We start from the raw sequence: 16,250 nt of genomic DNA, 5'->3' as shown, positions 1-16,250 counted from the left end.
TGAAGCACACACCATCTCCCCACACTTCCATGGCTTCTCTCTGCAGGGTCTAGTGGGTGTTCTTTTGTGTGCGGAGATGATAGATCGCAAGAAAGGAAGAAACAAGACACAGAGATAAGAGAATAATTCAGCTGGGCCTGGGGGACCACTACTACCAAGGCATGGAGTCCAGTAGTGGCCCTGAATGCCTGGATGCGCTGATATTTATTGTATGCAAGGCAAGAGGGCAGGGTAAGGAGAGTGAATCATCTGACATAATTGACAGGGTCAAGCAAATCACGTGCTTACAGAACAGGGGCCCTTTGCTTTCAGGTAGCCGCTGCAAGGGAGGGAGGCACATGTCAGCGTTTTTCTACACATATATCAGAAAGATCAAAGGTTTTTAGGATTCCTCTACTCTTACTTCTCACAACTTCTAAGAACTTAAAAAGAGAGCCAGGTGGGAAAGTGGAACATGAAAGTGGACAAGGATGGTGACATTGGAGCACAGCACCACAGAGAGGCACTTAAGCCCCTGGATGTCTGTGGGCAGATCTGGCTAATGTCAGGACTTCCCTCAAAAGCTGGGCAGAGCAGAGTGTTCTCTGAACTCCCCCAGTGAAACGGAAACTCCCATTCACGGCCTGCTAACTAGCAGGCGCCTTCCCAGGCACTGGCGCTACTGAAATGCCTGTGCGCTAAGTAACGGGTGCCTTCCCAGGCGCTGGCACTACCACAAGGCTCTCACTCTCGTCTCCTGATCACTTCTCACAATGTCCCTTCAGTTCCTAATTATATTTCACCTGGTTGTTTCTATACTATAAGACTAGAATGTTCTTATGCTATAATACTAAAGCAAAGATTAATAAAGAATAATGGCCGGGCGCAGTGGCTCACACCTGTAATCCCAGCACTTTGGGAGGCCGAGGCGGGCGGATCATGAGGTCAAGAGATCGAGACCATCCTGGCCATGGTGAAACCCCGTCTATACTAAAAATAGAAAAATTAGCACCTGTGGTCCCAGCTACTCAGGAGGCTGAGGTGGAAGAATCGCTTGAACCCAGGTGGAGGTGGCAGTGAGCCGCGATTGTGCCACTGCACTCCAGCCTGGCGACAGAGTAAGACTCCGTCTCAAAAAAATATATAAATAAAATAAAGAATAATAATTTAATAAGACTGATTATATAATTATGTGATTGTTTCTAAATATATTTGGTATCATTGCTAACACTAAGTAATCCGTTATTGATTATACTGGGACAGGTTGTGCTCTCAGTCTCTTGCCTTGGCACCTGGGCAACTTTCTTCCTGCATCTCTCCTGTGTGAAGCCTCTGAGGCTCTGAAATATTGAATAATATTTCAATATTTCAAGTGATGCAGCAACCCCACTACTGGGTATATCCCAAGGAGAGGAAATCAGTATGTGGAGGAGATATTTGCACTCCCATGTTCACCGCAGCACTATTCACAATAGCCAAGACATGGAACCCACTTAAGTGTCCATCAACAGATGAAGAAAAGGTAGCACATATACACAGTGAAATACTCTTTAGATATAACAAAGAAACAAAATCATGTCACTCGTGGCAACATGGATGAACTTTGGAGGACATTATATTTAATATAAGCCAAGCAAAGAAAGATAAATACCGACTGTCCTCACTCACATGTGGAAGCTAAAAAAGCTGATTTCATAGAAGTAGTGAGAACAGTGACTCTAGAGGCAGGGAAGGGTAGGAGATACATGGGATGGCCAAAGGTTGGCGAATGGATACAGAAGTACAGGTAGACAGGAGGAAGAAGTCCTACTGTTCTGCAGCACTAAAGGTGACTATGAACAACATTTATTTTCAAATTGCTAGAACGGCGAATTTTGAATTTTCCCAACACAAAGAAGAGATAATTCTTTGAGCATAATTCTTTAGCATAACTAAATATGCTAGTTACACTGATCATTATATATCATATATACGTATTCAAATATCACACCGTACCACATAAATATGTATAACACTTACGTGTCATTTAAAAATAGTGATAAAATTATATCAAGATTCAAACGCCTCTTGTAGCGCTTCCCACAGTCCTCACATTTGGATGGGTTTTCTCCACTGCGGTCTCTTTGTTGGTCTTTATGGTATGACCGGTATACAAGCCTCTTTCCACAGTCCTCACATTTGAATGGTTTTTTTCGACAGTGGAGTCTCTTATGATTCAAAATACTTGAGGCCTGTCTAAAGCTCTTCCCACAGTCATCACAGTTATAAGGTCTCTCTCCTGTGTGGGCTCTATGGTGCAAGTCAAGACCTGACTTAGTAATGTAGCCCTTCCCACACCTGTCACATTTGTATGGCTTTTCTCCAGTGTGGACTCGCTGATGGATCAAAAGATACGAGGACCGTCTGAAGCTCTTCCCACATTCTTTACAATTATATGGTTTCTCTCCTGTGTGGATCGTCTGATGCTTACACAAATCTAGCCTACGAATGAAGCCTTTTCCATACTCCCCAGTGCTGTTTGGTTTCTTTCCTGTGTGGACCACACAATGTCTATTAAGACTTGACCTAAGACGGAAGCTCAGACTACATATCTCACATTTGAATGGCTTCTCCCCTGTGTGAATTCTCTGATGTTTCTGAAGCTGGAAATTGTGAATGAAGGCCCTCCCACATGCCTCACAATTATAATGTTTCTCTACCATGTGTAATTTGCAATGAACTGTAAGTGCTGATCTACATCTGAAGCCTCTCCCACACTGTTCACATTTGAAAGGTTTCTCTCCAATGTGCACTCTCTGATGAGTTTGGAGATGTAAACTCTGACTGAATTTCTTACCACACAAGTCACACTTAAAGAGTTTCTCTCCCAGGTGGACTCTCTGATGAATATGAAGTGCTGAGATGTAACAGAAGCTTTTTCCACACTCATCACAGGAATGAGACTTCTCTGCTGAGTGTATTTGCTGAGAAAGATCAAAGATGGAAACACCACTGAAGGACTGTTTATATTTCCCACAATCGGAAGTTTTCTGTCCTGTGTGCATTATAGCTAGTTCTTCCTCATCCTGGGAATGGGCATCACTCTGTTCAGAGAAGTGAGACCTATTTATGGTAGAGTTTTGAGGCCTGGTTAAGTTACTTGCAATTTCTTCCCAGATCTGCTGCCAGGACCACCCTTCATGTGGTCCTGCTTCTGGAACAGTCTTCATTTCAAGTTGGATCTTGCCACCTATCAGAATACAAAATTAAGAGATCAGGACAAGTGATGCCCTGTTCAGCATTTTTAAGAGTTCACACTTAGGACATTCGGTTTGTGTTTTCCAAGCGCACCCTGGTTTCTGGTTTGCATGAGAGCCATCTAAAACCATACCATGTTGCCGGGCGCACTGGCTCACACCCATAATCCCAGCACTTTGGGAAGCTGAGGCAGGCAGATAACTTGAGATCGGGAGTTCAAGACCAGCCTGACCAACATGGTGAAACCCCATGTTTACTAAAAATACAAAAATCAGCCAGGTGTGGTGTGGTATACACCTGTAATCCCAGCTACCTGGGAGGCTGAGGCAGGAGAATCACTTGAACCCAGGAGGTGCAGGTTCCAGTGAGCCGAGATCGTGCCACTGACTCCAGCCTGGGTGACAAAGCGAGACTCTGTCTCAAAAAAAAAACAAAAAAAAAAAAAAGGAGAAAAAACCATACTGCACCATGTCTCAAATATAAAATCCTTGATAGAAATTTAAAAAAATTTTTTTAGATCCATAGCAAGTGGAATACACCTGGCCACACTTCAGTAGAAAGAAATAAAAATTTTAATGAAAAATTAAAATGACATACACATTTAACCTGCTACTATTTTAAAAATTTTCCAACTCAGTCTGAAGTCTTACATGATAAATTACTAAACTACTATGTACATAATGAAATATGACTCGAGGAATTGTAAGGGAAACAATAACAATAAATACTTTGTATATTTGCCTGTATATTGTATATCCTTATAAAGAAGTTAAACTTCCTTTCAGTACTAGATGGTTTAAAAAACATTTTTAAAAATAGAGTTTGGGACTTTGTCATCAGCATCTGGGAGGTAATCACTAGGATCTTGAAGGGTCACGCCTGAGGAGAGTCTCTTTGTTTGCTTGGGGGCAAACTTTGGGTAACTGTTGATAGTGAAACAATGTAATTTAGGGTTGTGACTAACCACAGCTCTGAGGGATGGGAAATGGCAGTGGTATTCCCTATGTCAGAAAAAATAACAAGGTAATTTAATGAGGGGCTTTAGGTCCCAGGGAACCAGTGGACCAAGAGATTAAATAACCACACAGGAATCAACCAACCGATTAAGGCTATGTAACGCAGCCCCAATAATTACTCTGGATCCCAGCACTCAGTTGAGTTTCCCTGATTGGTAGTTCCCTGTGTCTAAGTCATATGCTAATCTTGGGTATGTCACATGCCCCACTCTACCGGGAGAATACAATAGGAGATCCACATTTGGTACTTCACTGGACTCTTGTCTTATTTGTTTTTTTCCTTGGTTAACTATAATATGCATCTTTTCCCTGTAAAAATCAGTAACTGTGAGAATAAATGCATCCAGTGAGTTCTGAGAGTCTTTCTAGGAAATTATTGAATGTGAAGGTAGTTTTGAGAAACTCCCGAATTTGCACTTGGGAGTGAAATGAAAGCAGTCCTGTGTAAAATGTCCCACTAAACTTTTTAGTTTAACCCTTGATGATACCAAACATCAAACACCTTAGAGTGTTTATATCTACAAATTGAAAGTATTTCTGAACAAGAATTTTGGATAACACACATATAAAATACTTAACCTTATTTTTCTGTTTTGATATAGACAGTAACTTGGTTATCCAAAAGAGTACAGGGGACAACTGCAGTTCTGAGGGGACTCTGAAAGGCCATCCTTTCAGGGGTTCACCAAGGGGGATGCTCCTGATCAAACAATCAAAGATGTGAAGAATCACTTGGAATGAAAAGAAAGCCTATGATGTAGATAAAGAGGCCTTCATAACTTTTATATTCAAGACTATAAATCAGTGAGCTGACATAAAGTTAAACCTGCGATAGACATTTACGAAAAGGAACCAGAATGAAAATTATCACAGCATGGACTCAAGCAGGAAAGATGTCGTTACATGAAATGTCAGCTAAAGTCACTCATCTACATCTACACACATGAAAACTGTCCAGGTGAAAACTAAAAAGGTGTTTCTTACTATGGTTCATGCTCATAAAATGTTCAAAACTTTGTCAGAATATTACCAAGTCCTGAATTAGGTAAATTTTTCTGATGGAGAGTTAAGTTCCAAAGGTTGAATCTTGGAAAATATTAATAGGTAAGTGGGTGGGTACCTTTTGGTATACAGTCATGATACAGAAGGGCTGGGCTCCCGGCCAAACCCCACCCTGAAACCTTGGCCCTAAATGAAAACAGATGACCCCATATGTCCTCCCAAATGTTGCTTTCTTTGGCCTGCCTTGCCACTATCCTGTGCCCACAAAAGATTTCTGCTGGCAGAGCAACACAAGCAGCTGAGCGGCGAGGGTACAAGTGGCTGAGCGGCAAGCAGGGAAGCAACTGAGTGTCAGAAACTATGGATGGATGTGGCTAAACTCAGATGGTGTGGCTTCAGAGGGGGCTCGGCTAGAGATGGCCGGGCCTCAAGAACAGATCACTTTCTTACCCCCTTTCTAGCCTCCTTTTCTGCTAAGAGCCAACCACCACTCAATAAAGTCTTCTGCATTCATCACCTTTTACACAGTTGGTGTGACCTGATTCTTCCTAGATGTGGGACAAGAACCCAGGTGCCAAGAGGGCAGGGGTTGCTACCCTGATGCTCCACTGAGCTGGCTGGCACTTCCCCAGACAGCAGAGCTGAAAGAATACTGGTTGTGTAACATGCTTGGATGCTGCTGTGGGCCTGCACAGAGCCTGCTCCCACCAGACAGGAGCAACCAGCCAATTCCAGCATTCATTTGCTCCAGTTCCCGCACTCGCTCACTTGCACACTGCTTCCCCGCAAGGAGTGGGCTGAGTGAAACAAACCCTCTGGTTACCACCCACAAAGACAGTCAAGGGAACAATCCAGTCTCATCTGTAAATGGATATATTTAATACACTATGACTCATTAATAAGAGGTCTTTCAGGATAAGGGAAGGTCTCTCAGGATGTTTCTACTTTGAGAAAGTAATTCCCCAATTCCTTCCAGGTCATGAAGCTTACCAGTTCAAAATATAGCATTAAATCTATAAAAATAAAGAAAAAGTCTGTAAAATCTGTGTCCTTTAATTTTTTGACAACTAAATTTGTATAATTTAAAGGTGAGGGAAATACACACATTTTTGAAGAAGACCGGAAACAGAGTCCACATTCAGCTATATAACTTGTGTCTTCTCATCCTCATTCTTCCCTTCTAAGGGAAGGAAGGAGGAAACTGGGCTCAGTGAAGTACATGTAGACTTTGGAAAAGCAAATGGGCTGCAGATGGGTAAATCTCTCAGAGGAAAGCTAGCTGGAAATCCTCATTCAATAAGACTTTTTTCCCAGATATAAATATGTCCCCTATGGAAAGCTCTAGGGTAGGTCCCAGGGAAGGCATATTTACTCAGTGTGGTCATAAAAAATGAAATGCTATGCTTAGAAGTTTCCACAGGACACGGGTCAACTGCACACACATAAAACCAATCATGTCTGTGTGAAAAATCATGAAACATACTATACAATCTCAGTCCCATAAAATTGGATGTTGTGCCTACAGACACACAGGACCTAGAAGAATGTGTCAAACTATAAACTGCTTGTGATGGTGACTTTGCTCTTTGCTTCTTGTGTTTTTCAGTTTCCTCTAATGAACTTAACTTTTTAAAAGTAAAGGTTATTTTAAAAACAAAACAAATCAAAAAACCAATCATGTCAAGGAAACCTAAGAAAAAACTTGAAAATGGATAAGCAGCAAAAGCCAACTGTTCTACAGTATATAACCAGCCCTCCGTATCAATGGGTTTGGCATCCATGGATTCAGCCAACAATGCATCACAAATTATTTGGGGAAAAAAATCCAGTTCCAAACAGAAAAACTGGAATTTCTTACACGCTGAGTCCTATGTTGATTCCTTGTGGGTAAAGAGACAGGCAGGCATTGCATTTGGTGTTAAAACTGTCCAGACATGATTTAAAGTATACGGGAGGATGTACACAGGTTCTAGCAAATACTTCACGTATATAAACTTGAGCGTCTCTGGCTTTTGGGGTCCATGTGGGGTCCTGAAATCAAATCCCTGTGGCTTCCAACAGACAAATATATACAGATCCTTCCATGTACCAGGACTATTCTAGGAGCTGAAGATGCAGTGATAAACAAACAAACACCACACAGAGATTATATTTGAAAGGGAAGAGTGATCTACCAGTAAATAAAAGCAAGACATACAATCCATGCAGGCCAAGTAAAGAAAAGATGGTATTTTCAACAGGGTGCTTGAAGATGACCTCTCCCATGACATTAAAACTCAGCAGAGACCTGCATAAACTAACAGAGGGGGTCAGTAAGTTTTGTGGGGACAGAGGGTTCCAAACAGAGAGAAAAGCAAGTGAGGGCTCTGAGGCAGATCTTCTGTAGTAGGGAAATAATGATTCCGGAAAGATGTCCACATCCAATCTTCAGGACCCATGAACCGGATACATTACACAGCAAGGCAGATTAAGGCTGCAGGTATCATTGAGGTCACTAGTCAGCTAAGAAAGTAGGAAAGTCAACTTGGATCATGCAAGAGATGAATACAATCACAAGGGACCTGAAAAGTGGAAGATGGAGGCATAAGAGTGGCAGAGGGAGCGTGACTATGAAAGATGGGCAAGGATGCACTATAGCTGCCGTCAAAGATGGAGGAAGGGAAACTAGAGCCAAGGAGGGTGGACAGTGTCTACGGACTGGTAAAACAAAGTGAAGTCTTCTTCCCAAGAACAGCCAGAAAGGAACAAAGCCCTAAGACAGCTTGATTTTTGCCCAGTGAGATGTGTCAGACTTCAAGCCTAGAAAACAGAGAAACACTAAATACTTCTTGTTTAATCGGCTAAATTTGTGGTCACTGGGTACCAGCAACAGGTGATACAGTGTCCTTGGCAGGATGGAGAAACAAGAGGGATTACGATGTGGCCAGAAAAGATGGAGAAAGAGGGAGAGTATGAGAGGTATAGTGAAGAGGCATGAAGAGTGAAGAGGAGACCGCAGGGGTTTCTAAAATCCACTAAAGAGGCTGTAACTTTTATAAAAATTAAGAAGCCAGAAAGGCTCTTAGGCTGAGGAATGGCAATCTGACTTCCATGTCCTAAGGATCACTTTAGCCACCATGAAGAGAACAGATGTCAGGGTGGGAAGGCACGAAGCAGGGCCACCAGCTGAAAGGAGGTTACAACAACCTAGGAAAGATGCTTGCCATGTAGAACAAGGTAAAGAAGCTGGACCTGCACAGAAGTAAAACAGATGGAAGTCACAAACAAACACACAGTTGTTTGTTTCTTACCTGAATTCCCTTCTCTCTGGGTTGCTATATCCATCATCCAAAACTTTTCCTCCTTTAGAAAGTAGAAAGTATCTCGGTTGAATGGTTGATGCCCTGTGAACAGGCAAAGTCATGTGCTTAATCCCAACATATTCTAGGTAATATCGGGGTACCATTTACTGGAAATTTAGGTTCCCACTGCACACTCAAACTGGAACACCCTAGGATAAAAAGCCACTCCTGAGGCCTGACATTCCCTTATAGAAAATGCTTGTCCTCACCCACTGAGAGCAGGTTCCTGAAGTTTTCCAGCATCACATCTCGGTACAGCCTCCTCTGGGCAGGGTCCAGCAGCCCCAGCTCCTCCTCAGTAAAGACCACAGCCACATCCTTAAAGGTCACTGCCTCCTACAGCATCAAACATATGCAACCTCAATGTCATGACCAATGGTTACTGGGAGAGAAGCAACACTGTGCAGGCCAAGGGGAAAAATTGAAAGTTTTTCTGGATCTTCAGAGATGTGGGACAACTTAGAGAATTTCCATTCATTCTGGCCTGTGTCCTGACAATGACACACCTTGATTGTCCCAAGCGTCATCAGAAGTCCAACGATGAAGAAGTCCTGTGTTCTTATTAGCGCACTCATTGAGTGTACTTGTATGTAGCCCCCTAGAAGTCTAAATGCTGCATCCTGGGTGACATGTATATAGATTTCAATGAACCTTGCTAATTGTCCCAGCAACAGTGAGGAATTCAGTCAGTATCTGCCCTGCCTGGCAGCTGGCTGATGCGGCTGTGCCTGTGAAACCCCAGTTTCCCAATAATTACTTTTCCTTCTCCCCTTTACAGTGCACATCCTGTTGGTGGTTGGTGGCTCAGATCACTGCGGTAACTGACAAAGGTCCTCCTGACTGTAATCTGGAGGAGATGCTTCCCTGAACATCCCCTGACTTCTGTGGGATCCCACAGTGGTGAAGAATGAGACAATGGAATACCGTAGGGGGTGGCAGAGCCCTTTGGTGGTGCTGGGGACACCTGATCCTCTCATGTGGGTGGTTGGCACTAGCAGGAATATCTTTTCATGCAGAACATGACCTCCCTTCCTGACTGAACAACGATGCAGGAAGGTCTGGGCCAAACAACCAGAAGAATGGATGTCTGCAGTAGCAGCAGTCTCAGAACAGGGACAGATGGACTGGGTCGCTGCACCACCTCAGCCCACCCCCTATACAACAGCTACCAATCTGCTGTTCCCCCAAGGATGTGGCAGCAGAGGCCTGGAAGCACAGCACGTTCCTTAAGTTATCTCAAGCTGCAGACACCTCGTGTCACCCAGCTAAGTGTTCCATCTGCTACCTAGATTTGTTCGGTCGGCAACCACAGTGACCCTCTTGTCCTAACCATAGTAAACCACACCAGCATCCCTCACACCACAGTGCACAGCAACAGCTCCAAAGCCCTGGCGTGTCAAGTCAGGACCTGGCACCTGCCACATGAGAGCGAGCTGGAGGGCCCTGTGGTAACTGGTGCAAGGCAGCAGAATCACACAACCTCCAGAAAGCAACAGTGGACTGCTTTTTTGCACGATGTTCCTTTGACTACCAGGATGAGCAATGTTTCACATAATTAAAACCAGGACTAGATGAGTGATATTCCTCTCTGTAAGGGCTGCATGAACATCATACGGAGGAACTGAGCTTATGCGACCGTGCCAAAAAGGAGATCTCGCTGGCAGAACATAATGTACCCATTCCCACGAATGGGTCACAGAACAGCCAAACAAGTGAATGCGTGCTGTGTGCACCTGAGCCTTATGGCTTTCTCTATGGCTGGTCTGGAGGGTGACCTAAATACAGGGTGGGCGACGTCATGCCTGGAAAGCTGGCAGACTGTTAGATCCTAAACACTGGGCATGCTGGGGGTACCCATAGATACCACCCCAGGAGTGAGATGTACCACTGGACCAAAGGCTAAAGCTGTGCCCCAGGCTGACTGGGGGACCTGCCTGGAGGTGTAGCTAGCTCCAGGTTTATGTCCTACTCCTATGAGTCAATTCCCATGAAAAATGATGAGACACCTGTTAGAGACAATGGCCAATACTGCTTCCTCTATGGCCACTGCCTTGGGAGCCCAGCAACATCCCTTCACTCCCGTGGGAAGGTTGAAAAAACACAAGTGTTCCTTGCTTTCAGCCCTGCCGGGAGTAGTGGATCTGCGACTGCCTGTGACTGTCAACATCTCCGGCTTTCTCTGGATAAACAGCTATTATAAAAACACAATGAGAGGCAACCCAGAGGCAGGCCTGACTTCAGACACCGGGGGCCACGTGAATGATTCTTCTTTGATATCTTTAGCAGCTTCTTATGGGTCTTAGGGACCCAGGCAGGATCACGGCTTCAGGAAGGTCTGGCTGTGCTGCTTGTAATCATGCTCCTCTGGGGTCCACTGAATGTATTCCAGCTTTAACTCTACGAAGTCGACAGAGACTGTTTCGGTCAAGGTGTTACACTGATCTAACAAGATCGATCAACACCTCCAGACCTCAGGAGGTTGATGGGCATATGAAATGGAGTAGTTTGCTAAGGGGGACATCTGGGTCAGGGATGGACTGCAGGACAGTTGGGGTGCAGACCCCACCCAGTTTTCTCCCCTTTCTTGCTTGTAGTTCTCAAGAATACCTGTAGATTATTCTAGGAATGCAATATTATGGGGAGGAACTGCCTTTGACAGCCTGGGCTTTGTATCTCTCTCCCCTGGAAGCAGGATGTCCTTCAAGTTTTTTCCAGGACTCATGACACCCTGAAGTATATACACAGGGGCAGGTTACCTTCTGGGGTGCCTCAGCTCTGGTGCAAGTGGGGTACATACAGTCAAGATTCCATCTGCTCCAGGTAGCTTTCTTGAGCCCTGGATGGCCGGCTCACAGTGGACCCTAGGATTCTGGACTCCCCTGCTGCCAACCTGTAGTAATAAATTTGCTTCATGTAATCTGTTGCACGTGAGTGTGTTCTGTCCCACAGGACTCACATGAGCTGGTAATCAGTGCACAGTGAGCCTCACACGTGGTACCCTGTGTGAGACAGCTATGTAGTGTGTCTTCTGTACTCACAAGGCACAAACCATATGTGCCAATTGGAGCATTTAGTGTCCTGACCAGAAGCCAGAATGCCTCAGTGCACATCCTAAGAGTCTGCCCACTTCTAACCATGTGCCCCCGGAATGTTTGCCTACAAGTCTTGTTCCCTCTCTGAATAATGGTTCTTACATGACAGAGTTTTTTTCAAGAATTAAACAAGGAAATACACAATATTTTGAAAAGTCTATGGCACAGACTAAGTGTTTAATGAACATGAGCTGGTATTACTTATTACTGTTATTACCATTATCTATTTCATGGCTGCATAGTGTCCCAGGGAACTGATGATCTACCTTTAGCTACACTAAATAATTAATATTTAATTTTATATATTTCCGATTATCACTCTTACAAAGATGATATAGTAAGTAGTAAGAGGTAAGAACATCTGACTCTCCTCGATCATTTAAAAGAATTTCATGAAAATTAAAATGTGTAAAATAAGTACATTTAATATCATAATCATAGAATTGAACACTTTCTTCTCACCTTTTTCCCTACCTCTTTAATCTTTCAATGGAATATAAACATCCTAATTCTCCTTAGCAGGTTATAAATATTCCCATGGTTTTGGTAATCTGATTAGGAAGAACAATTCACTCCAGTATTCTCACTTATTATTGTAAATGAATGTCACCACTTTTCAAGGTTATTGGCCATCTCTATTTCTATTGCCATTTAGTGTTCTTTGTTCCAATCTGTTGAACTTTTTTCTTTATCCTGTAGAAGCTTCTTATTCTTCCTTAACTATCCAAGGGGTAAATGTTTTTGCCCCAGGTTGTCATTTTTCTTGGTAACAGTGTATGAGGCATCTTTTGCCTTAAGGAGGAATTTAAAGATTTTTAAGAACAGCTGTGGTAATCACTGTCCTTGAGTACTTGGAGCAATGGGTACACCTGAGTAGGTGCCAGGTCTGGAAAAGAAGAGGTCACACCAATGCAGGACAGGGAGGGGTAGAGCAGCCTGTGGATTTCATCACTCAAGAAAGCACTCCAGACACCCACACAACAGGGCACAGGGCCCTCAATCGAGAATTCTTTCTTCTCGCCTCTCTCTTTCGCTTGAGAAGAACGGCTAACATTCCTGATCCTTGATTGCCCTCATGATTTTGAGTACGTTTCTTATATTTCATGAGTTTAGAAGAAGAACAGACCAGAAACCTCTTCATTTTGCTGCTCTGAGACGTAAATGAGTGACGGTACACAAGTGACTGGCCGATTATCAGTATTATTAGACATTTTAAATGAAGGCTTTCTGGCCGGGCACGGTGGCTCATGCCTGTAATCCCAGCACTTTGGGAGGCCGAGGTACGCAGATTACTTGAGGTCAGAAGTTCAAGACCAGCCTGGCCAATATGATGAAACCTCATCTCTACTAATAATACAAAAATCAGCCAGAGGACAAGAGATCCTCAGCGTCCTGTTGTTCTCTTGAGTACTCCCAGGGCAGAGAAAAACATGACAATCTGAGCAGTGAGATGGAATTTCAACCGTAAGAGAGGCAAACCCTACTCACCTTGGACGTGGTCATTTTTCCTCCTACTTCAGGGAATTTGCAGAGTCCTGAATGATGCACTTCGAGAGAAAGCAGAATTGTGCCTGGGAAGTGCCATGGAAGACAGAAAAAAGAGACACGAAAGGGTGCTCAGGGATGCCACTCACCAAGAAGGACTCATATTGTCAAGTATCACATGAACGCTCACAGAGCATTATTCATACTAACCCCAAACTGCACCCAGCCAAGAAGCCCTCCTACGGGTAAATGGATAGAAAAATTGTGGCATATTCATACAGTGGAATCTTACTTGGAAACATAAAGGTATGAAATACTGACCCATGCTACAACACCCATGAACCTTGAAAACATTACAGTAAGTTAAAGAAGCAAGTCACAAGAACCGACAGACCCTATGATTCCTTTTATAGGAAATGTCTGGAGTAGACAAATATATAAAGAAAGTAGGTTAATAGTTGCTCTAAATTTGGGGTGAGAATGAGGTTTAACATAAATAGCCATGAGGAATCCAACTGGAGGATGAAAATGATCTCAACTGAATTATGATGATGATTTCCCCACTTCCAAGTTCCTAAAGACGACTGAACTGTACACCTGAAATGTGTAAATGCTATGATAACTAAAAGCTGGAGTTGATAAAAACAAATAACTGTTAATGCACATATCATTAAAATCAATCAAACTGGATTCTGAGTCCATATTGGTAGAGTATCTATAGTTGAACGAATGTATGAACCAACAGAGGAGAAATGGAAGCTCTCCTTTATAAGAAAATGCCCACTAATAATGTATTTCCCCATGAGAAACTTCATAATTTAAAAAAAAAAAGGTAACGTAAGAGTGGACAAATCTGAAAGACATCTTCTTGGCCAAGTGACAAAGCTGAGATCACCAATGAAGGGACGAACAGACATCACTTGGACCTTGTTATGTTACAACGAGAAGGGCATCTCATCGAGCCATTGCACTACAGCCTGGGTGAAAGAGCGAAACTCTGTCTCAAAAAACAAAAAAAAAAAGGAAAAGAAAAGGGCATCTCAGCACTTCTGTTGAATCCCACCAACAATGCATAATCTGAACCTAAATGTGAAATATACCAAATTCCAAATGAACATCTATGGAAACGTGACAGCTAAAGACAATGCATAAACTGCACTTTGAATGGGGCTGCAGGTGAAGGGGGGGCAGGGGACAGTCATAGAACTTTAAATGAAAAATTAAACAAATTCATATATGAACTTCAGATTAGATAACATGATGCTAGGTAATATCCTATCCAACACTAATACTACAAATACTAGTATTCTTATAACACATCTATCTGATATGTAATCAGTAACAACATTATTTAATATAATATTCAATATTATTTAGCATGTTATGTAAAACCCTATAACCAGCCCTTCCTAAATGCCTCTTACCAAGATACTACACAATTACCCTGGTATGTGGGCTTCCTTGCTGCAGAAACCTACAATCAGCTGTCTCTGGTTACAGGTATCTTCCCGGTGGTATTTGGTTCATGGTCATCAAGAAAACAAACAGGAAGAATGTAAACACTTGGCAACTTTGGGTAAAGAGTATATGAGAATTTCTTATACTGTTTTGGCAATTTTTCTATAGTTTTGAAATGATATCAAACGTTTTAAAATATCAGGAAACAAGAGACAGTCACTCACCAAGTGACAGGGACTACTTTAAGGCTTTTGTATTCTCTCTCTCAATTGGCAAAACAATTATATTAGGATGATCCTATAATTACCCTTTTAAAGACCAGCAATGGGAAGTACAGGGACATTAAGTAACATTCCACGTCACACTGCGAGAAAGAGGCCGCACACCTAGGGAGATGGACTGAGCGAGGTCAAAGTCCTGGAAACGCTCAGAGCAGGGCATGCAGGGCCCCGCCGATCCCACCCACCGGGACGCGAGCACCGTCCCCCGACGCCAGAGGGCGCTGCCGACTGGAACAATAAACACCCTACCCGCCCTCCCACCTCCAAACCTCCAGTCTTTGCCAAGGCCTCTTTTCCTCTGAAACGATCATCGATCATGGGGCAGTTGCAAGCCTCAAGCAAAGGGGGCTCGTTCAAAATGTCCTCTAAGCCGCAGAAATGGCTCAAACTACCCTGGTCTTTAAAGTAGGAACCTCAAGCTCGGAGACCGGAAGTATCCGCTCCGCCAGCGTGTCTGGACTGCATCCACTTCCCAGAATTCCCCAAACTCGCTCCTCTGAGCCAAAGGGCCGGCGACACCTCAGAGTGTCTGGAGTATGGTTCCCAGAATTCACCGGTCCGCCTGCCAGAGCCAAAATGTCCGGTGTTCCACCAGCCAGTGGACTACACTTCCCACAAAATGGACTACATTTCCCAGGATTCACCGGAAACGCCAACCTGAGCTAAACTACCAGGAATCCCGCAAGATCAGGGCTCAAGGTACTCCACTTGGATAGCAGTGCCAGGCATGATTAGTTCCAGATACCAGAGAAGAATGTGAAGGCGGCACAGAAAACTATGGGCCCATGACACACAGGGCCTAAAGCATGGACATCATTTGTTTGGATCTAAGGGCGGTACTGCTCTCCTCTCTGGCCATTGGCAGTCTCACCACACTCAACATCCTATGTGTTGTAATACGTATTTCAGGGAGCATTCTTCATCACCTGTTTGGAGCCCTATTCTCAGTCCATTCCCAGATTGAAGACTGCAGAATCTGAGGGCATGGACATCCCAAAGAGACTGATGCTGGCAAAATAGACTGACAAAAAAATGGGATTATGATATGATTTGGCTCTGTGTTGCCACCCAAATCTCATCTCAAATTGTAATCCTCACATGTTGGGTGAGGAGCCTAGTGGAAGGCAATTAAATCATGGGGGCGGACGTCCCCCTTGCTGTTCTCGTGATAGTGAGTGAATTCTCATGAGATCTGGTTGTTGGGAAGTGGTGGCGCTTCGTCTTTGCACTTTCTCTTCTGTTCTAGTGCTTTCTTCTTCACCTTCCACCATGATTCTAAGTCTCCTGAGGCCTCCCAGTCATACTTCCTGTTAAGCCTTGGAACTGTGAGTCAATTAAACCTCTTTTCTTCGTAAATTA

General features: G+C 43.6%; 1 protein-coding gene across 21 annotated transcripts in view; it reads right to left on the bottom strand.

The window, feature by feature from the left end:
• Positions 1-115: 115 nt before the first annotated feature.
• The window catches only part of LOC100393402 (zinc finger protein), a 50,842-nt gene continuing 34,707 nt past the window's right edge, over positions 116-16,250 (bottom strand). For 2 of the 21 annotated variants that reach the window (XM_078360074.1, XM_078360071.1), the window contains 5 exons: positions 13,156-13,238; positions 11,332-11,465; positions 8,785-8,911; positions 8,525-8,617; positions 116-3,208 (listed from right to left, as the gene is read on the bottom strand). In XM_078360074.1, coding sequence (XP_078216200.1) covers positions 1,995-3,208; positions 8,525-8,617; positions 8,785-8,911; positions 11,332-11,370 — 1,473 coding nt within the window. In that variant the 5' untranslated portion in view covers positions 11,371-11,465; positions 13,156-13,238 and the 3' untranslated portion in view covers positions 116-1,994. Of the gene's footprint in view, positions 3,209-8,524; positions 8,618-8,784; positions 8,912-10,581; positions 11,466-13,155; positions 15,355-16,250 lie in introns of those variants that run through there. The other 19 variants (XM_078360068.1, XM_078360063.1, XM_078360080.1 and 16 more) reach the window with 17 other exon arrangements.

The sequence above is a fragment of the Callithrix jacchus genome, chromosome 22 (assembly GCF_049354715.1).
Source record: "Callithrix jacchus isolate 240 chromosome 22, calJac240_pri, whole genome shotgun sequence".
NCBI classification, from domain to species: Eukaryota; Metazoa; Chordata; class Mammalia; order Primates; family Cebidae; genus Callithrix; species Callithrix jacchus.
The sequence above is the reverse complement of the archived record's forward strand: the minus strand, read 5'-3'. Positions and strand labels throughout refer to the sequence as shown.